At 38.2% G+C, this 21,747-nt stretch overlaps 1 protein-coding gene across 1 annotated transcript; it reads left to right on the top strand.

The window, feature by feature from the left end:
- The first annotated feature begins 1,157 nt into the window (after nucleotides 1–1,157).
- LOC124594904 (opsin-1-like) lies at nucleotides 1,158–18,422 on the top strand. The gene is made up of 9 exons (XM_047133379.1): nucleotides 1,158–1,271; nucleotides 1,602–1,720; nucleotides 1,823–2,061; nucleotides 7,635–7,741; nucleotides 7,823–7,929; nucleotides 9,134–9,281; nucleotides 13,273–13,383; nucleotides 13,780–13,946; nucleotides 18,037–18,422. The coding sequence occupies exons 2-9, from the start codon at nucleotides 1,602–1,604 to the stop codon at nucleotides 18,164–18,166; spliced, it is 1,128 nt and encodes a 375-aa protein (XP_046989335.1). The 5' UTR covers nucleotides 1,158–1,271; the 3' UTR covers nucleotides 18,167–18,422.
- The last annotated feature ends 3,325 nt before the right edge of the window (nucleotides 18,423–21,747 follow it).

Raw genomic sequence — 21,747 nt, 5'->3', positions numbered from 1 at the left:
TTCAGGTGACAGAAAACATAGCATTGTAGCATGAGACAGAAGTTAACAAACGCAAATGAATACAGATGGACAGTTTTGCAAGGATTGTCTAAGAGGTTATCATTCCTTACTTTGTCTGGAAAACTTACAAAAAAACTGAGAAATGGCATAGGGATCACAAAAATTCATGTATTCAATATGGACGAAATTCTGTTAAAATGTAAGTAATTTTGTAAATATTTCTGATGTTACCACACAAAGAATACTTAGAAAACAGATGGCACTGTGCAACATGCCCAGCACACACACACACACACACACACACACACACACACACACACACACACACACACACACACACAAATATGATGCTTATATTAAGTAAAACTCCAAAATCATTGAAATAAATATTCCCATAATTTATAAAGATATTTCTTTTTTAAAAATATCAGAAGTTAAACATTATAATAATCTCCAAGACACTGAAAACTTTTCTTACAAAATAGTCTACTTATGAATAAGAGGGGAATGGAAGGGTTAATGCCTCATCAATGTGAGGCCACTAGATGGTACAGATTATGAATGTCTGGCATTTTGTGCAGCTATACAAGCAGTGATTTAAGGCATTATACAAATACCAACAAAATTATGTCAGTATTTTCATGGGCACAGAGAGTAAGATTTCCATTCAATGTTGTAAACATTCCATACAAAATTTCACTTGTAAAAATGCTAAAGCTGTCTATTACTGCACAATTACCATTTTATAAATGCACTGACTCAATAACTGGTCTAATGGAAGTATGTATAGATCAAATAGTTAATGCAGAAACTAATTAATTACCTTTTAACCCTCTAATAAGCAGCAACACTCATCACAAATTTTCTAACAAAAGCTATACCACTATTACAGAACTAACAAAATGATGATAATGATCCTATTGCTCCACCCTTCTAGCTCTGGTGTAAGAGACAGTTGCTGAAATAATAGCCTGTGTGTCAAATGCATATAATTCATTACAGTTTATCCTGTTCATGTGACTGACACTTATTGGTTTTATAGATGACAGCATGTTGGCTTGAAGGAATTGCTGAAGCCTCTCATGAAACAGAGGATTTTATCACAGCATTTGTAAGGTTTAGAAGTACAATATATAAGGGTAAATCACTGACATGAATGTGAGTGTCTTAAGTGGCACTTTACACAACAGGTATACCACCAGTAGCTTGGGTCTTCTCTGAGAAACTTGAGTAGGCACCATCTTGGTTGTTTTCTTCAAGTTTCAAAAAAGGTAATTAAATGTCTTTGCTTCAAATAATCTTTTACTAATGCAGTGTTCACCATTTCTGCAATAAAGATTTTTGTATGTAAATAATGATCTAGAGAATAAATGTTCTGTTAAAAATGGAGTAGTTGATGGAAAAGCTTAAAGACAAAAACTGCATGTCATGCTTTCAGATCAACAGATAATATTATAATTGGTGGAAGTGCATTGTGAAATCTGCATTCATATAAATGACCTTCATATTAAGTTTTCTTTCTCTCCTATAGCTGAGGACCACTGCTATTGATGTCTGTAGTATGGACTGTTATACATAATATCTTATTATCTGTCATGCAGATGGAGACAGCAAGCCTATTGTTGGTACCACACTATGCTGCCCAGTGGCAGGGACCATCCAACATCACTGTTGTGGATAAAGTGCCACCAAATATGCTCCATCTTGTGGATGCTCATTGGTAAGTACATGAACTTGACTCTAGAAATTTTTCCTGTGGTTTTATGATGATCTTTTGTGTTAATTTACTTTAAATTTCAATATATCCAATGCAAATCAACAGGTACCAGTTTCCTCCCCTGAACCCCCTCTGGCATGGCATTCTTGGCTTCATGATTGCTGTTCTTGGTGTTATTTCTTGGATTGGAAATGGTGTAGTCATCTATATATTTTCAACAACCAAATCTCTGAGAACACCATCAAACCTTCTAGTGGTGAATCTAGCTTTCTCAGATTTTCTCATGATGGTTGTAATGTCACCACCAATGGTATTAAACTGTTACTATGAAACATGGGTGCTGGGTAAGTAGATAGTTCATAAAATAGGACAGTATTTATGATAGTAGCAAACATTTATCCAAGAAAGACTACTTTAGTGTTTTACATAATGATTGGAACTGTAAACATATATGTGGTAAATATGATAAAAAGCTAAAAATTAGCAGATAAATGTACAAGATTTTGAATGGTGTGGGTATCTTGTCAGCCACTTCTGCTGACAACTTCAAACTGTAAATATTATTACTGTCCTCAACACGAGCATAAAAATGTTTACCAATATTTAGTAAACATTTGTAAAATTGTCACAGGAGAACAATCATGACAAAATGTCCAACGAGATAGGAAACAGAGAACATAGTTCCAGTAGACTACATTAACATCATCCTGTACCATTCACAAATTTAGCGTTTAAAGATGAAGCATATATGGTCCGAAATGCACACACAGTTTATTTTGTTGACAGATCAGTGCTCATAGAGTATTTCAAATCAAATTAACGTAATAATTTTAGACCACTGTTACTGTTTGAAGATATTTTCATTGCCTAACTGTGACTACTGAAGGTATCGGAGGGGACACGGTAACAGCATTAAAAGAAATCAGCAAGCTGTGCACCACCACCACACATTACACATACTCTCTTTTCAGTACTTAATGAAGTGATTCCATAAAACAGTGCATTTGCCTTAGGCTGTGTGATAGCGCAGTTGTTAGTGCCTAAGCATGAACAAGTGAAAAGGCAATAAAGTAAACTACTTACAAGATTGTGTAAACTTGTGTAAAGAGCTCGAATGAGAAGCATTTAATAGCTGGATAGAATCAACCTGACTAACTGATTAAGCATTTCTTCATACGTCTTTGAGAGGGATTCGTGTAAGGCAGGAATTTAGAATACACTCCGTAGTCTTGTGTTATCTCACCAATTATTATGCAGGTAACCCATTGCAAAAACTCTCTCATGAGATTACAAATTGCATTACAATAAAATGTGGTGTGTATGTGATCATCAACAAACATACCATTAGATTCCACTACATTCTTCGATTTAGTGAATGCCTGTTGGTTTTTAAAAAATGTGGCACACATTCAAATGGTTCCAATGTATTCCATTATGGGAAGATACACAGTGCATTATTGTGTGGCTATTGCTTGCTTGACAATCAGAGAATGTCACAATTGAGCACATTATGGGGCCACTTAGGGAAATAGTGTTCAGGGCTGGAAAAAAATGCCAATGTGCACTTGATATGTCTACTGGGAGCCTCATATGAGGTATTGAGGCCTTGGAGGAGGCCTTTCCTGCAGCTATCAAGCATGTAGGGTGCACTTATCTGCAAGTTGTGGCTTGTGTCGGCACTGACACCTATCGTTCAGGTTCTGAGGCCACCCTCAGTTCATATAGACAGCTGGCAGAAGACGTGAAGGCCTTGCACATTGTTCCCATAGCTGATAGGAGTCCTTTGATTTGGATCTGACTATAGGAACTCAGACAAAGGCTTCGTCAGTTCTGTGATGACATTGACTGCAGATTTCTGGTCCTGTGTTATCAGGTGAGGAATTGTATGATTCCCCTTGATAGGTCAGGGGTGCACTACACGAATGAAGCAACTACTTGGTACTTCTGTGTGTGTGTGGGGGGGGGGGGGGGGGGGGAATTGGTAGTTCGAGGCATTCTGATGAACATTTGCCAGATAACATGCGACATGCGGACAGAGAAATCAGACAGTGTTCAGGGTACAGACACTTTGACTGTCATTATTTTAGTAGTAAATTGTCAGGGTATTGTAACAAAACTCCTGAATTTATAGCCCTCCCGGAAATATCTTGTGCTCAAATAATTCTTGAGACCAAAAGCTGACTGAAACCCAACGTAGAAAGCTCTGAAATATTTAGCGAGTCATGGAACATAAATCAAAAACATAGATCAAATGCCATGGAAGAGGGATGTTCATTGCAGATGATAAAAATATTGTCTAGTTGAGGTCAAATTTGAGTGTAACAGTGAAGTTACCTCATCATGTACAGCATGTATAAGTGAAATCAAGTTAATTGTTGGATGTTTTTACTGGCCTTATGATTCCGCTGTGACAGTTTTAGAGTCATTCACAGAAAGTCTACGATCAGGAGTGCGCAAATATGAAGATCACAAAATATTAGTTGGAGAAGATTTTACCTGACCGACTATAGACTGGGACATCTACAGATTCACTGCAAGGGATAGACAGACACACTGTCTCCCAAAGTACTTTTGAATACATTTTCTGAAAACAGTCTTGAGCAGCTAGTTCAGCAGCCAACATGCAATGGAAATATTTTAAACCTTTGAGTTACAAACAGACCTGACATTATCAATGGCATCATTATAGAGATGGATTAGTGATCATGGTATCATAGTAACTATGGTTATTAAAAGTAATAGATTAGTCAAGAAGGCTAGGAGACTATTTCTGCTGGGGAGAGCAAATAAGCAGTTGTTGGCATCCCACTTAGACAATGAATTGACATTATTTAGTTCCAGGATGATGGACATACAGGAATTATGGGCAAAGTTTCTACAGATTGTAAACTGAGCTCTGGACAAGTACGTTCCCAGTAAGTGGAAAAATCCCACAATGGTTATGCAAAGAAATTTGGAAAATGCTGAGAAAGCAAAGTCTCAGTTCTAAAGGGAATGCAAAAATGCTAATAGGCTTAAGTTAGCAGAGATTCAGGCATCTTTAAAAAGACTGATGCACAAAGCATACAACAGCTACCACTGTCATACCTCAGTAAATGATCTTGCCGAGAACCTGAGAAAATTCTGGTCCTTCATAAAATCGCTAAGTGGGTCTAAGGCTTATATCCAGTAACTCATTGACCAGTCTGGTATGGCAGCAGAAGACAACAAAAGGAAAGCTGATTTTTTAAAACTTTGCATTTAAGAAATGGTTCATGCAGGAGAATCTTACATATATACAGTCATTTGACCATCAGACAGACTTCTGTACAGAGGACACAGTAACAGGCATTCCTGGTATAGAGGAACAACTGAAAGAGTCAAAAACTTGTATATCACCAAGTCCAGATGGAACCCCAATCCAGTTTTACAAAGCATACTCAATGGCACTGACCCCTTACTTAGCCTGTATTTATTGTGAATCTATTGCCCAGTGTGAAGTCCCAAATGACTGGAAAAAAATGCAGATGATGGGCAAAAGAACAGATTGCAAAATTGCAGACTTCAGCATGAATTTGATGTAGAATTCTTGAACGTATTCTCAGTTCAAATATAGTAATTTGCCTAGACATGGAAAAGCTTCTGTCCACAAATCAGCACAGTTTCTGAAAACAGCACTCTTGCGAAAATCAGCTTGCCCTTTCATCACTATATTCTGTGAGCTATGGATGAAAGGTAACAGGCAAATTCCATATAAGGTTTCCGAAAAGCATTTGACACAGTACCCGACTATAGGTGTTAATAAAAGTACAAGCATATGAAATAGGTTCGCACATATGTGAGCATCTCAAATACTTCTAAATAATAGAACCCAATATGTCATCCTCAATGGCAAGTGTTCATCAGACAAGGGTATCATTAGGAGTGCACCAGGGAAGTGTGATAGGACCACTATTATTTTCCGTATACATGAATCATCTAGCAGAGAGGATGAACAATAATCTGCAGCTGTTTGCTGATGATGCTGAAGTTATGGGAAGGTATCATCATTGAGTGACTGTAGGAGGATACAAGATGCCTTAGATAAAATTTCTAATTGGTGTGATGAATGGCAGCTAGCTCTAAATGTAGAAAAAATTAAGTGAATGTAGATGAGTAGGAAAACAATCCTATGCTATTCAAATACAACAGAGTAGTGTGCTGCTTGACAGTCACATCAATTAAATATCAAAGCATAATGTTGCAGAGCAATAATAAATGGAACAAGCACATTAGGGAAGGTGGAAGGTCACCTTTAGTTAATCGGAAAAATTTTAGGAAATTGTGGTTCATATGTAAAGGAGACCGCATATAGGACACTAGTGAAGCCCACTCTTGAGTACTGCTTGAGTGTTTGGGATCGGTTTAAAGGAAGACATTGAATCATTTCAGAGGCAGGCTGCTAGATTTGTTATCAGTAACTGAACAACAAACAAGTATTATGGAGGTGCATCAGAAACTCAAATGGGAATCCCTCAAATGAAGGTGATGGTCTTTTTGGGGGACATCACTGAGAAAATTTAGAGAACTGGCATTTGAGGCTGATTGCATAACAATTCTACTGCAGACAACATACATTTTACGTAAAGACCACAAAGATATGAGAAATTACGACTCATACAGAGGCATATTGACAGTCATTTTTTCCTCGCTCTATTCGCTACTGGAACAAGAAAGGAAATGACTAGTTGTGGTACAGGGTATCCTTCATCACTTACCATATATTGCTTGCAGAGCATTTATGTAGATGTAGATTTGTTAACAACATTTTTCAATAATATGATAGCCATAATCAGACACTGAATAATTCCAAATGGCTGGTTATCACTCAATTCTTGTAATTTTTTCTCTCACCAAAGCATATTCCTGAGCATCAACAGTCAGATAATGGCAGATAGCAAATAGTGCAACAATGTGCCTACTACAAGCAGACTTAACTGATACATCTGTCTTCTCAGTTTTCTTTGTTACCAAATACTCTGGTACATGGCAGAATGGCATTTACTTCCCAAAATTTTGTAAGTAGAAGGGGTTTCTTGATGTGCTAGACTTGTTTCTCTGCTGGGTCCACATACTTCACTAGTATGATGGGCACTCAGGACATTAGTGGAAGTGAAGAATTTCTTGGCTTGGTGACATCCAATCTACTCCAGATTCTAACAGTTACTGTATAAGAAGAGAGGGGAGAGAGAAAAGTTTAATGTCTCAATGATGAAGAGCTCAATATAAATGGAGTGCATGCTCAGAATGGAGAAGGAAAGAGGAGAGAAAATCGGCTATATTACTATAATAAAATTGGCAGCAACTGTACTTCAGCAAAACAGCCACAGAAAAATTGAATCTGATAACCAGACTGTGATTTGTAGTCCACTCAATCCACATGCAAGTCTAGTGCCTTAATGACTATGTTTACTCCTTAAGTGAAACTGCCTGGTACTCTTGATGACAGATACTCACATTGTGGATGGGAATGTTACATGTGGAAGACTCTTGTCTGATTTTCAATACAAGAAGGTTACATACTAGATGCCTCTCACTTATTTTCATACCACCCGTATGTGTAAAACATGAATACAGTACTCCAACGAACAAACATCCCTCATAGCCATCCATGTGATACTGGTCTGAACGCCACCACCAACAGCTCTGACACAATCCCATAGTGCTGCTTACTGGCTAGAGGATTGTGTACACACTGTAATGTCAAAAGTGTGCAGTTATAACATATACGAATTGGAGATCATGCTATTGCTGTCATATAATTTTAAACTATAGGAGATATTTCACTTTATGAATATGGCTGAAATTCACGTCGGCACTACAATATCCACTGTATTAGAGAGGGCAGATATGCAAAATCTATCTAGTCTCCACAAATTAACTATTTCCTTTATTACAGGTCCTCTAATGTGTGACATTTATGGGATGTGTGGATCACTGTTTGGTTTTGCATCAATATGGACAATGACAATGATAGCACAGGACAGATACAATGTAATTGTGAAGGTAAATGTAATAATAACTAGCATGTAAAAGTATATTCTGACATTTTCATTAAAAATTACAGACAATTAACAACTCTTACAGGGATTATCTGCTAAACCAATGACAATTAAAACAGCTCTCATTAGAATAGCACTGATCTGGTTCTTTGCTATTGGATGGACTTTGGCCCCACTCTTTGGGTGGAATAGGTAAGCATGTCAGCAAAATACAAATATCAGATGATATAGTAGAATACAGAAGTTGGGCGAAATAACTTGAATAATCCAGTTTTACTGCATGTCCATTATCTTCTAGGCAGTATTACACTGCTAATATGACACATTGTTTATTATATGTAATCCTGTTCTTAAACTTTCCAAGAATTACCTTGGTTGTTGACAGATCGCTCACGCTGTCTTCATTGTTTCATTTAACACTGAAGCAGTGCACTAACATAAATGAAGTACATGAAAGAACATCTACATTTTCAAAAATTGAAAAGATGCAGCACTATCATTAGCCACAGCCGCATCACTAATTTCCTTTGTCAGCAACCACACACTTGTTTCTGTAAAACTTGAGATTAGACATAATTAAGAGCTTTTGATTTTGTATGGATGCTCATGAATTTGTGGCACATTACTATCAGCAAAGTTCTCTTTCGAATCAATGTGGTATTGATTACAGCCAGTCGTAGGTACAGCTGTCAAATGGAGATCAGGAAAGAACTGTATTCAATTTCCACATCTTTAGGTCCATCACGTAAGTCAGATGAGACTGGAATACTACGAATGATTCACGTGAAGCATTTGTCAAAAGGTTCTCATAGCGAATGAGCAAGACTGCAAGTGTAGATCTGAGACTAGCATCAAGTTATCTATTTGGATCATAAACTGTCTCAATATGACATGTAGCAACACCTGTAATAGTTTTGAATGACACTAACTATATACTAAATGTATTGTCCAGGAAAGCAAAAGGTTGGGAGTAATGGTGGTTTCTGCAGCAAGCAAATTGTATAGATAATGTGGACACTTACCTTGTGGTATTTCTTGCAGAATATTGGGCTAAATACAACATACTTCACTCACAAGCACTGCGTGAATTCAGAGAAACCTGTGAAAGCTTCACCACCAGAGGACTCTTAACAACTGTAATAAAACTAGCTTTGAGACAACTGGATTTTTCAGTTTTATGTACCACATATTGTGTGTTTTTGCTGGAAATGGTTAAAGTGTGTAGAAGTTAAATATTCTTCAAACTTTTTCATTATCTTTTAACTGTTTTTTCAAGGAAATTTTGTTAACTAATATTTTTCACATCATGTGTACAGCAACAATACAGCTGTTGTGCACAACAAAAGAGATCTACAGTATGTTTTAATATTCTTTTTTTTCCTAATTATATTTGTAGGTATGTGCCTGAAGGAAACATGACAGCCTGTGGAACTGATTATCTGACAAAAACATGGACAAGCAGAAGCTACATTCTCGTATACTCTGTATTTGTCTATTTTACACCTCTGTTCACTATAATATACTCCTATTACTTTATCGTACAGGTAAGTGATATAATGCATATTTATGCAAAGAATGAACATCTGAAATTTCTAAAGTTACACACTGAACATAGTTTCATGTTTCAACACACATCAAATTAACATTATATTTGCTCCCCTTTCACCGCATGCATACCAGCAGCATTTGAAGCAAAACCTCAACATTACTACGACAGCTGTTCACATACCATTCTGAGAGCTAAAGCACCTTTTACATGGTGCTTTTAATATCTATCATATCTTAAATGGCCCTGTATATTCAAACTAATGAGTCAGATTGCAGTAGTCTGAGTTTTAGACAAATGTGAAACTACTTGTGCCATGGAATGGGCTACTAATGCAATAGTAAAAACCAAAACATGTCTGGTACTCTATTACTTCTAAATTCTGACTCTAATTATGGAAATCACCACTGAAGGAGTAAATGCAGGGAAGCAAAGCTATTTTTCCTTGGTATTATTTACATATCCTTATTCTAACATCTGAATGATTAGTAAATGCAACATAATTTGTAGTGGCACTGATACAAGAAATTAAAAATAAATTGCATCACATACTCAGTTATTATATTTACTTTAACACATGTTATTCCTACTGAATGATCATATTTATGTATATATATATTTTTTATTTCTAGTTTTATAGTAAATATCATTTCTGTATAACACTCAGGACTTCACTTATGAGCCAATGCCATTGCCAAGACTGACTGTTAAAATTTTATTGCATCTGTCGACATAAGGAAAGAATGGAAACAGTGTAGCCAATGTACACCTATCATAGTGAAGGGAATGTTAAATGTTGAGCTAGCACATACATATAAAGACAGAAGCAAGAAAATAGAGCAAAATGTAGTAACAAGAATCAAATTAGATAATTTCTTTCTGAAAATCAAAGATGAATCCTTGTGTACTTCATACAGTAAAGATACTTGTCTGGTTTCCTTTAGCAAACTTAAGTCAAAGCCTGAATAAGAATCTGATATTATGACTTCCACTTTGCCTAAGCAGTAAACAGAAATTAACAATGCATAGAGTAAAGGAGCCAGGCAGACATTATTGGAGTAGAATGAGATTTTCATTCTGCAGCGGAGTGTGCGCTGATATGAAACTTCCTGGCAGATTAAAACTGTGTGCCTGAGCAAGACTCGAACTCGGGTCCTTTGCCTTATGCAGGCAAGTGCTCTACCATCTGAGCTACCGAAGCACGACCCACGCCTGGTACTCACAGCTTTACTTCTGCCAGTATCTCATCTCCTACCTTCCAATCTTTACAGAAGCTCTCTTGGAGTAGATCGTCTGGCATTTTTTGGTTTGATGCTCTGTATTTATGATCCTTGTGCAACTTGTGGGGACTCCATAACATAATTTTTGTCCTATTAATATCACTATTTGACTGAATATTAATTGCCATCATCATTCAACTTTGACGGAATTCAACAGATCTTCAAAGTACTCCTTCCAAATCTTTTTGAGCTCATGCATTTCCTCCACAATTCTTCCATTATTATCCATGATCCTCAGGCACTCGCTTCTGTCGTTCCTCTTATTTCTTACCATGGTGTAAAGTACTTTTTTGTTCCCTTCCTGTCCTCTTCTAACATTCTTGTCCATTTTTCCATCCACTTCTTCTTCTCCGCCCTTACTATGGTCTGTGCCGCTTTCTTGCTTTCCTTATATTTTACCCTAGCTTCCTCTGTTCGGGTCTGGAACCATTCTCTGAAGGCTTTGTTCTTTCGAAGTACTGCCTCTTTACATATGTTGTTCCACCATGGGGTTTCCTTACTTCTCCTCTTTGTGCTAGTTCTTCCGCACACAGTCTCAGCTGCCTCAACTAGAGCCCTCTTAAAATCTCCCCATTCTTCTTCCACTGTTCTCTGATCTTCCTTTGGCAGCTTCTTCCTGATCAATGTCTGGTACTGGGTCCTCCGTTCACCCTCTTTCAGCATCCATGTCTTCAACCTTTTCTCATGTATGTCTGTTGCCCTCCTATCTTTTTTCTCTCTCAGGGCGGCTACCAACAGCCGATGGTCACTGTCTAAGGCCTGAGATGGAATGACCTTAACATCTGTGAGGCTGCTCATCATCTGCCTATCCACTAGTAACTAACAGCAATGGAGAGCCTAAGGCAGCAGACGATTATAATAGTGGGGAAATTGATGATCTAACTTGGAATGAAGTGGAAGAAGCCATAAAGAGGATGAAAGGGGGCAAGGCACCAGGTTGGGACGAAGTAACAGTGGATATGATACGAGCAGCAGGAGAAGTAGGAACCCAGTGGCTATACAGAGTGCTGAGGGTGGTGTGGAAGGAGAACAGAATTCCTGAGGATTGGAAGAAAGGAATTATAGTCCCGATCTTCAAGAAAGGGGATAAAAGGAGATGTGAGAACTACAGAGGAATCACCCTGCTATGCCACTGTGGAAAAATCTATGAAAAGATCCTGGAGAAGAGAATAAGAAGCAGTATTGAAAGTACACTGCAAGAGGAGCAGTATGGTTTCAGACTGGGAAGATCAACAACGGACCTCATATTTGCGGTAAGGCAACTGCAGGAAAGGCACTATGAGTACGGGAAGGACTTAATCATGGCCTTTTTAGATATTGAGAAGGCGTGTGACAGTATCTATAGGGACAAGCTCTGGGATGTGCTGAACGCAAAAGGGATAGATGAAGAGATAACACGAAAAGTCAGAAAAATGTATGAGGGAAGTGAGAGTTGTGTGAAAGTGGGGAGGGAACGTACTGCATGGTTCAAGCTGGAAAATGGGCTGCGACAGGGAAGTGCACTTTCGCCTTTATTGTTTATTATTGTTATGGATGAAATCCTACAGCAAGTATCAGATGCAATTAGAGATCATAAAATGAAAACAGTGCTTTTTGCCGATGACCTGATGTTATGGGGAAATTGCGAGAAGGAGGTGCAAGAGCAGTTGGATGTATGGGAGGCAACAGCAGCACAATATGGAATGCATTTCTCTGCAAAGAAAAGTGAAATAATTGTCACAAAAAGGAAGAAGAATAGGCCAAATGTGGATATAACTTGTGGAGGGGAAAAACTAAAAGTGGTAGAGAACTTCAAGTACCTGGGAAGCATGATTGAAAGTAAGGGGGGAAACGCAATGGAAATAAATGAAAGGTGCAGAAAAGCAGGGCAGTTCATCAAATGCATTAGGGGGCTTATTTGGAGCAAGGAGGTGCCACAGAAATCCAAGGGAATTATATACCGAACCTACTTTGTCCCCATATTGGCATACGGAAGTGAGACATGGGTAATGCACAAAAGCGACAAAAGTAGAATACAAGCTAGTGAAATGAAGTTCCAGAGGAGCAGGTTGAGTGTAACAAGACAAGACAGATTGCGAAATGTGTATGTGAGGGAAAGACTAAAGGAGGAACCAGTACAGGACAGGATAGAAAAATCAAGACTGCAGTGGTATGGACACATGAAGAGAATGGATGAGGGAAGAATTCCAAAGAGGATGTTTGATCTGCAACTGGAGGGGAAGAGGCCCAGGGGAAGACCAAGAGATAGATGGGTGAAGGGAGTGAAGGAATGTGTGATGAGAAGAGGAGAGAACTGGACGAAGATGGAAGAGGGGGAATGGTGGAAAGACAGAACACGATGGAGAGGCTTGTGTTCCCGACAGACCCAGCCAGTGGCTGGAAACTGTCCAAGATGATGATGATGATGATGATGATGATTCAACTTTGACGATTTCTGGTGATCCTCTTAATGGTTTATTGCTCACTGTGTAAAGCATTGATTAGTGTCCTTATCTCCAAGCAGAACAGGAATAGAAGTTGAACACACATAAAATACGTTACCTGAAACAACAATACAGTTCTTATTTCTAACCTCTGTAACAAAAATATATAAATTATTCAAAAACAGGCACATATTAAATTACTGAATATACAAACTTCTTTTTCAGCACACTCGTGACACCATATACATTAATCAGTTTCAATTGTAAAACTATTTATTTTTTTTAGGCTGTAGCTGCCCATGAGAAGAATATGCGAGAGCAGGCCAAGAAGATGAATGTAGCTTCACTACGATCATCAGATGCATCAAATACCAGTGCAGAATGCAAACTTGCAAAGGTAATGTGTCCTGCAGACAATGGAACAATAGAAAAACAGAAATCATGTAGAAATCATTGCCTGATAAGAAAATTAGTTGATGTAAGTGTAACAATTCAAACTGCTGTGTGAAAATAAGCAAGCAAAGATTTTGTAGCAAATATCATTTACATAAGATGGCTCTGTGCCAAAAGTTGCAGTCGAGATAACATTTACACCAGCTTTGTCACAATTTTTGTTGAAAATATGGATACTGTAAAAAAAAAAAAAAAAAAAAAAAAAAAAAAAAAAAAAAAAAAAAAAAAAAAGCTAAAATTTTGGCTGTTCTTTGCAGTTCAGCATTATGAAACTTTGTACAAATTTATGCAAATTTGAAACAAATGTTATAAATATATTTTTTTATAATTTTACCTGCAGGTTGCTCTAATGACAATCTCCCTGTGGTTTTTTGCCTGGACACCATACCTGGTAATAAACTATACTGGCATCTTTGAGGGTGCAAACATCAGTCCTCTGGCAACAATCTGGGGATCATTATTTGCAAAAGCCAATGCTGTCTATAACCCAATTGTATATGGAATAAGGTGAGCTATTTCCTTGACAGTTCATAATAAGAACATATAGAGTGAGTCAACAACAGCTAGATGTAGTTCAGTTTAGATCCATCTATATTTTTAAGTCAAACAGTTGGTCTTTACAGAGTACACACATATACAAGAAGACCTTTACACCGAAATGACCAAGGTTTACTCAATATGAAATGTAGCTGAAGAACAAGGATTAGTGACTGCCTACAAGCTGCAACACTGTGAACTGAAACAACTGTGGGCTTTTAATATCTGAGTAAAAACATGATTGTGAAGTTGTTGTGACAGATTGAAGAGATTTGAGACATATGATTACTTGATTGAGAACAAGTAGCAATAATGAGGATGTTAATGCACTTTTCAATGTGCTTGGTGTGTTCGCTTCGAACAAATTGTGAATCAACTCAAAGTAATCTCTGTGATTTTCACAATGTCTGCATATAAAAAGTGAAAGACTACTGGTTTACCAATGCCTGTGATGATGTAACTGTAATACTCATACAAGGGACAGTAAAACAGTTTCTGTTCAGAGCCCATACAGTCCAGAACTGGTATGACAATCAGGCAAAACTCTCATGCTTGTTGAGGCAATCATCCTACTGATTTCAATGTTGAACGTATCTGTTTGGTAAAAGACTGTGTCCTGCTACATGAAGAAGTCCATAATCGCCTGCTGCATGTCCTCATTGCACAGCAATCATTGATCCATCAAGACCTTTTTTAAGGGACTGAAGGCATGCTAACTGCAAGGGGAGAGATATGGACTATAGGACAGGTGCCCAAATGTCTCCCACATGAGTTGGTGTAACTTATGCATTACAACATTTGTAATATGGGGACATGCATTCTCATGAAATAGTAGCAGCAGTTCTTGTTGCAGAGGTTTTTGACAGGCACACTGCCCCATAAACATTCTTCATTTCCCAACGGATATCTACCAGTGTTTGTCCTTCAGCAGTCTTGAACAGAACAACTGTATGTTGGTCCTGTGTGAACACATTTGGTAATAACATTGCCATAGTTCACACTTCTGCATATATCACATGTGCAATGGAAAGACATGAATGTGACACTAATCCCTTACCTACATGTTGGTGCTTACAAACCCACATTGGAGTCACGTTATGTTGCATATACACTGCAGCAACACCCTCAAACAGAATCTTTTTTATTGCCTCTTATATTAAATTTTGTCCAGCGTACTCCTCTCCTGAATGTACAGTTAATGTGAAGATCCTGAGCTACATTTCTTTAAAATGGAAGAAATAATATTAAATGATTCTTGTTTAAAATGCTGAGAGTGGCAGTTAAGTTGTGATCTGCAATGGACTGTGAATCATCCAACACTATAATGGTACTCCTAATCCAAATTAAAAACTGCGGACTATTATGTGTAAAATAATATTAGCAGGTATAATAAATTTGATATTGCATCTCCGATGCAGAATCCTTAGATTCGGAGTGAAAAAGAGTGTCACAGACCATGCTGAACCTCTTATATAAGAAACAACAATTATCGGAGTGAAAAGACATTGCACTGAATGACAGCAATCAGGAAGGCATTTTTTTGGCGTGTGGTAAGGAGATGGTCAATAACTGTACAGGTTGAAAATCTAGTAATAATTCTCTCTCCTCTTCATAATAGCTATCAGTTCTACAGGGCAGTCATATACTCTAACTGTGTGTAAGTTAATAGATAAATCAACATGATTTCTATAGAGTTGTCAAAATTATTTGGTTTGTTTTATTATTTTGGTGCATAGGGTTCACTCAGATAACAAAAACTGAGGCTCAGTTAAAGTATTCAGATGGGTATTCAGGGGTAATGACTGTGGGTGCTATGAAATCCAATCAGTCCTGCGTATAAAACTAAAACTGAAACCTTAGCATTATGAAGGCAGCAAGAAACATGTGGTCTCTCTTCCATTTCTTGGAATGAATTCGTTCAAGTTTATGTGAATATTACAGAAGCATAAATCAAACTGATTAAGGCAAAATTACACACTTTTCAAGATTATCCTGGTCTCTTAATACCTGGTTTCAAAAATATACCATAGGAATCTGGTGCAAATTATGTAGGAGAGGATATTTTCACTAACAGCAAAGCTGTGGAATACTCCTGAAGTACAAAGCTGAGGCAGCATGAAAAGTCTGCTGACACACAACACAAATTAATGCAAACAAAATAGTGACCGACAGCACAAAAATGCTGTTGTGTGCCTCAGACAGGTGGAATGCACTAATCAAGGAGATAGTGAATACTTGGAGTGGGTGGCATAGACCAAGAGTGCTGTTGGAGGAATGTCAGAAAGGGCAACATAAACACACAGCAATACATTGATGTGTGCATGTTTCTCTTTTGCTAATGAAGGCTGTGGCTGAAAGCTTTATGTAAGTTCTTTTAAATGTGCCTGTCTGCAATTTAACATGTCTCCTTTACAGTAAGCAGCAATTGTCTTTTCCTACATTGTTGATACCTGGAGTTTCTGTTGGTTAACCATAAATTTCATGAATATATAACTAAACTGTCAAACTATAAGAGATGTAGCATAAATCTAAACCAAAATAGCAGTTTTTAAGGCACTTTTTTTAATTCATTATTTTTCCCAAGAAGACAGTTTCAAGAGTAGTGGTGGTGAGTGTGGTTTGATGAAATGATACACTCACTATCAGTAGAGCGACATACTGCAATATACCAAAAAACAAAATCATGAACTGAACAGAACACAGCTGTCTAACTATTAAGTTTATTGATAACAGTAGCTTCCCATCCATACGGGCTTTGTAGATGCCAGAATGAAAGATAACCTTCAACAGTATGGATTGTCTGAACTAGTACATTAGGCAACAACCTGCTTCTGTACATTATATAAAATACCAATTTTCATTAAAAGCAGTTTCTTGAAAGATCTGGAACTTCTGCTATTTGACTTGTGTATCAAAATTGAAAAAGTAACACGGAAGGAAAATCAGCTACTAACATCCTTAGCTTATGAAAGAGCATGCTGCTTCTTCATTTCAGGAAATAGGCAGCTGTTTATTCCAGCTTTGCACCTCTAACTGACTTCCACACACTCTCTCTTTGGATTCTGTTGCCCACTGGACAATACAAGATGACTTCTTTAGTTAACTCATCATACATTCTTTCTAAATGTTTTCATTTATGTTCATACTGTTGCATTTTTGTGTGTTTATTCACCTCTAATTTCATATTTTAATTAATTTGTCTATTCAGTAGAGTGCAACTTTTTGCTTTCAACTGGAAGTTCACTTAGGCAAAAATTGAAATTTTTGTCTTTCGAGGCAGGACCCAGTTTTCACACCTGTAAGGTATTGTAGACAATGCCATTGTTTTACAGAATGTTAGTGATATGCTCCTTTTTGTTTTAGTCTTCAATGTTTGGATTATATTAAATATTGTGAGATTTCAGATGTAACTCATGCCTCATCATAGAGTTACATTGTGACACTTGCTTTCAATTTGTGACCAATGTATATCTATTGTCTAATTATATAGATTCCTTTGAAAGTCACAGCTTTCACCTTTTGTTTTGGTATTTTCATATTATATTTTTAGATACTCTATTCAGTCGGCAAAGTGATGTTTGCAGGTAAACTTAATTTTCCTGAATCATAATTTGATCATCAATAAGAAAGGAAGGTGTACATTTACAGTATTCATTTTGATTTTATGCAAAGCAGTCTTACCACAGAATTCAACAAATATTGTCAATATAAACACCAAATAATGACAGAAAATGCTGAGTAGTATACATTAAAACAGGATTCTATCATTTTAATACACACAAGTGTGGCTCCATCTGCCCCCCCCCCCCCCACTCCCTCTCCCCCTTTTTTTAAAGCTGCAAAACCATTACTCAGTCATATTTCTGTCAATTGCATTTTGATAACATGCTATGGATTTTGTTTAATCTCTGTCTACTGCATTTTGATAATATATTATGGATCTGTTGAACCTCTGTCTGATCTTTATGTGCTCTGACATATGCCCAATATGCCTGTAACTTACATTTATACAGTTGAGCATAAACAAATAATTCTTATTAAAATTTTTTATTTTTAACAGTCATCCAAAGTATCGTGCAGCTTTGAAAGAGAAACTTCCATTCCTGATCTGTGGGGATGACGAGCATGGAGATGCTACATCACAAGCATCTGGAGCGACTACAGCTACAACTGTTGCTGAAAAGGCATAAAATAATCTTCCAAGCAACAAAAATTCTCATTTTATAAAATATTCGTACTGATCAAAATTGCTACAAGACAACATTAGTGCCAAAATGATGAAACTACTGTTATTACCACAGAAACATTTTGTCAACAACAATGAACTGATTTCACAAAATAATTATCAAAAATACACGAGTTTTCGAAACTGAGAAACTTCTGAAAAACTAGACTTTCACCAACTGGAAATAACAGCCAAAGAAAATAAAGTGCTATGACTAGTAATATGTTTTGATCTCTCTCTCTCTCTCTCTCTCTCTCTCTCTCTCTCTCTCTCTCTCTCTCTCTCAAAACCTTTAACCTAGACATGGTAATGAATACTATTTCTTGCGATACTACAGCAAAATTTATGATGAAGTGACTTAAAATAATAAATCACTAGTTATAAGTAAAATAAACACACATTTATTTATAAGAATTGACTGAATGAAAACATCTTCAGCCTGTCCAGTTACAGAACAACCATTCCAGCACATATAACTAGCGACATAAACAAATGGCATCTCTTGGCATTTAAATGTGAGCTATATTCCATTCAGCTATGTTAATGTATTACAGTAATAAACAAAATTACGTAACTTATTCAACTCATGGTAGCACATTATAGTGTATTATTGTTCATGTTAACTTGTAGTTATCATAACTTACAGTAAATTACAAGTGTAATGTGTGGAGCAGACACTAAGCAAGAAGCAAAGAAGGAGGTGTGCGACTGCTAATTGACATGTAATTTCTTTGATGAGAAGCACATAATCAAAACACCTATCATTCAGCTGAAACACCCAAATTCCAACTAATAATGATTTTTGTTTCACTCTTGAGATTTACTGCAAAGAAAAACTTGTTACATCTCTCGTGTTAAAACATCGCAACACTTTATGATAGTTAATACAATGATTTTGAGGGTTACCAATGAAAATTATGCATTAATTGAATTTGGTATGTAGTTTTTTAGATATGATGCCAGCGTTTAAATAGTTGCTGTGACAGGAGTATACATCGTGACTGTTCTTGGCCCTGACAGACATTCTCAGTGTGTCCAGACTTGGTTGGAAAGTTACATACATCAGTACATTCCGATGATAATGCACGGAGCTGGATTGGTTGTGACATCTGTGTTACCTGCATCACCTGTGTATGGAAACTGAACAATGCCACTGAAAGTGCCACATTACGAATAAAACAGCAGGCCCTACATTAACTCTGTGTTGGATACACTGAAATGAAGAGGCTGGTAATATGGCACACTGCACACAGAAATTGTATAAATTATTTTGGGAACTTAAGGCACATGAGAAAATTCCAGGCATTGGTTTGTGACATGTTTCAGTGGAGGAAGACTGCTTGCTAATTGAAATCTCAATTGAAAACCTCCATTTAATTGCAGGATAGCTCTACGCTCAGACTCATTCCCCAGAATTGGATTACACAAGGGTCGTCCAACTTACAATGGTATTTATACATTCACCCATCAAATATTACAAGTCTTAAATAAGCAAATCTGGAAAATCCAGGATGGAATGTAACAGTATTATGAAAAGGAAAGTTGTCACTCGCCATATAGTGGAGATGCTGAGTCACAATAAGCACAACAAAAGAACTGTCACAGTATAAGCTTTTGGCCAGCAAGGCCCTTGTCACAAATAGATGACACACGCACACGCCCATGCCCATGACCACGCCCACGCGCCCACGCCCACGTGCACACGCACGCACACGCACAGTGAAGTGCTGATGGGGAGAGAGGGTAGGGCAGCTACATGCAGTTGGGAGGCTAGACAGAGAGACAGAGGGGGGGGGGGGGGGGGGGAGAAAAGAGAGAGAGAGAGAGCGGGGGGGGGGGGGGGGGGGAAACGAGAGAAGTAAAAAGGCTAGGAACATTGGTGAAATGAGGGCTGTGTAGTGTTGGAATGGGAACTGGGAAGGGGCTGGATAGGTGAGAAAAATGACTAATGAAGGTTGAAGTCAGGAGGGTTATAGGAATGTAGGATATACCGCAGAAAGAGTTCCCACCTGCGCAATTCAGAAAAGCTGGTGCTAGCGGGAAGGATCCACATGGCACAGGCTGTGAAGCAGTCATTAAATGAAGAATGTCATGTTGGAAGAGTGTTCAGCAACAGGGTGGTCCACTTGTTTCTTGGCCACAGTTTTTCGGTGGCTATTCATGCGGACATGCCCACATAAAACGCAGCACAATTCGTTGCAACTTAGTTTGTAGATTACATGACTGTGATTTCAAAGGTAGCCGATAGCTTTGATGGGATAGTGATGTTTGTGACTGGACTGGAGTAGGTGGTGGTGGTGGTGGTGGTGGTGGTGGTGGTTGTGGTGGTGGTGGTGGGACAATTTATGGGACAGGTCTTGCATCTAGGTCTCTTACAGGGATATGAGCCATGAGGTAAGGGGCTGGGAGCAGCAGTTGTGTAGGGATGGATGAGTATATTGTGTAGGTTCGGTGGATGGCGGAATACCACTGTGGGAGGGGTGGGAAGGATAGTGGGCAGGACATTTCAGGGCATGATGAGAGGTAGTCGAAACCCTGGAGGAGAACATAATTTCGTTGCTCCAGTCCTGGGTGGTACTGAGTTATGAGGGGAATATTCCTCTGTGGCTGAATGGTCAGAGTTTGGGAGGTTGTGGGACCCTGCAAAGATAAGGCATGGGAGATTTGTTTTTGTACAAGGTTGGGAACAGTTGAAGTGGAGGTATTGCATATGGTTAGTAGCTTTGATATGGACATTTGCTTCACTTGGTCCAACTCAACCAAACAAACCATCTTCCTACTTGTTGACCTCCATCTCAAAGATGTCTGCATCAGCACCTCTGCCCATATCAGACCTACTAATCACATGCAATACCTCCACTTCGACAGCTGCCGTTCCATACAAAGAAGACCCTTCCATTCAGCCTAGCCACCCATGGTCGTCCCATCTGCAGTGATGAGTGGTCCCTTTCAAAATATACAGAGAGTCTCATTGTGGTACTCACAGACCGTTATCATCCTCCCAACCTAGACTTATCTTTCCAGTCTCCCACAACCTCCCACCGTCCGGCCACATAGGGGCATTCCCCTCATAACTCAGAACCACCCAGGACTGGAGCAACTGAATTACATTATCCACCAGGGTTTTGACTACCTCTCATCGTGCCCCAAGGTGAGAAATGTCCTGCCCACTATCTTTCCCACCCCTCCCACAGTGGTATTCTGCAGTCCACCAAACCTACACAATATACTTGTTCATCCCTAAACAACTCCAGCTCCCAACCCTTTACACCATAGCTCTTATCCCTGTAATAGACCTAGATGAAAGACCTGTCCAATATGTCCTCCCACCACCACCTACTCCAGTCCAGTCACAAAGATCACCTATCCCATCAAAGGCAGGGCTACCTATGAAACCAATCATGTAATCTACAAGCTAAGCTGCAACCACTGTGCTGCATTCTATGTGGGCATGACAACCAACAAGCTGTCTGTCCAGATGAATAGTCACCAACAAACTATGGCCAAGAAACAAGCGGACCACTCTGCTGCTGAGCATGCTGCCCA

This window comes from Schistocerca americana, chromosome 2 (genome assembly GCF_021461395.2).
Source record: "Schistocerca americana isolate TAMUIC-IGC-003095 chromosome 2, iqSchAmer2.1, whole genome shotgun sequence".
Lineage (NCBI taxonomy): Eukaryota > Metazoa > Arthropoda > Insecta > Orthoptera > Acrididae > Schistocerca > Schistocerca americana.
The sequence above is the reverse complement of the archived record's forward strand: the minus strand, read 5'-3'. Positions and strand labels throughout refer to the sequence as shown.

Bases quoted from the DNA above. Each gene is read 5' to 3' on its own strand.
- LOC124594904 (XM_047133379.1), top strand. From the start codon at position 1,602: ATGGAGACAGCAAGCCTATTGTTGGTACCACACTATGCTGCCCAGTGG. The intron at 1,721-1,822 runs GTAAGTACATGA...GCAAATCAACAG, and splicing joins CATCTTGTGGATGCTCATTG to GTACCAGTTTCCTCCCCTGA. The intron at 13,947-18,036 runs GTGAGCTATTTC...TATTTTTAACAG, and splicing joins CCAATTGTATATGGAATAAG to TCATCCAAAGTATCGTGCAG.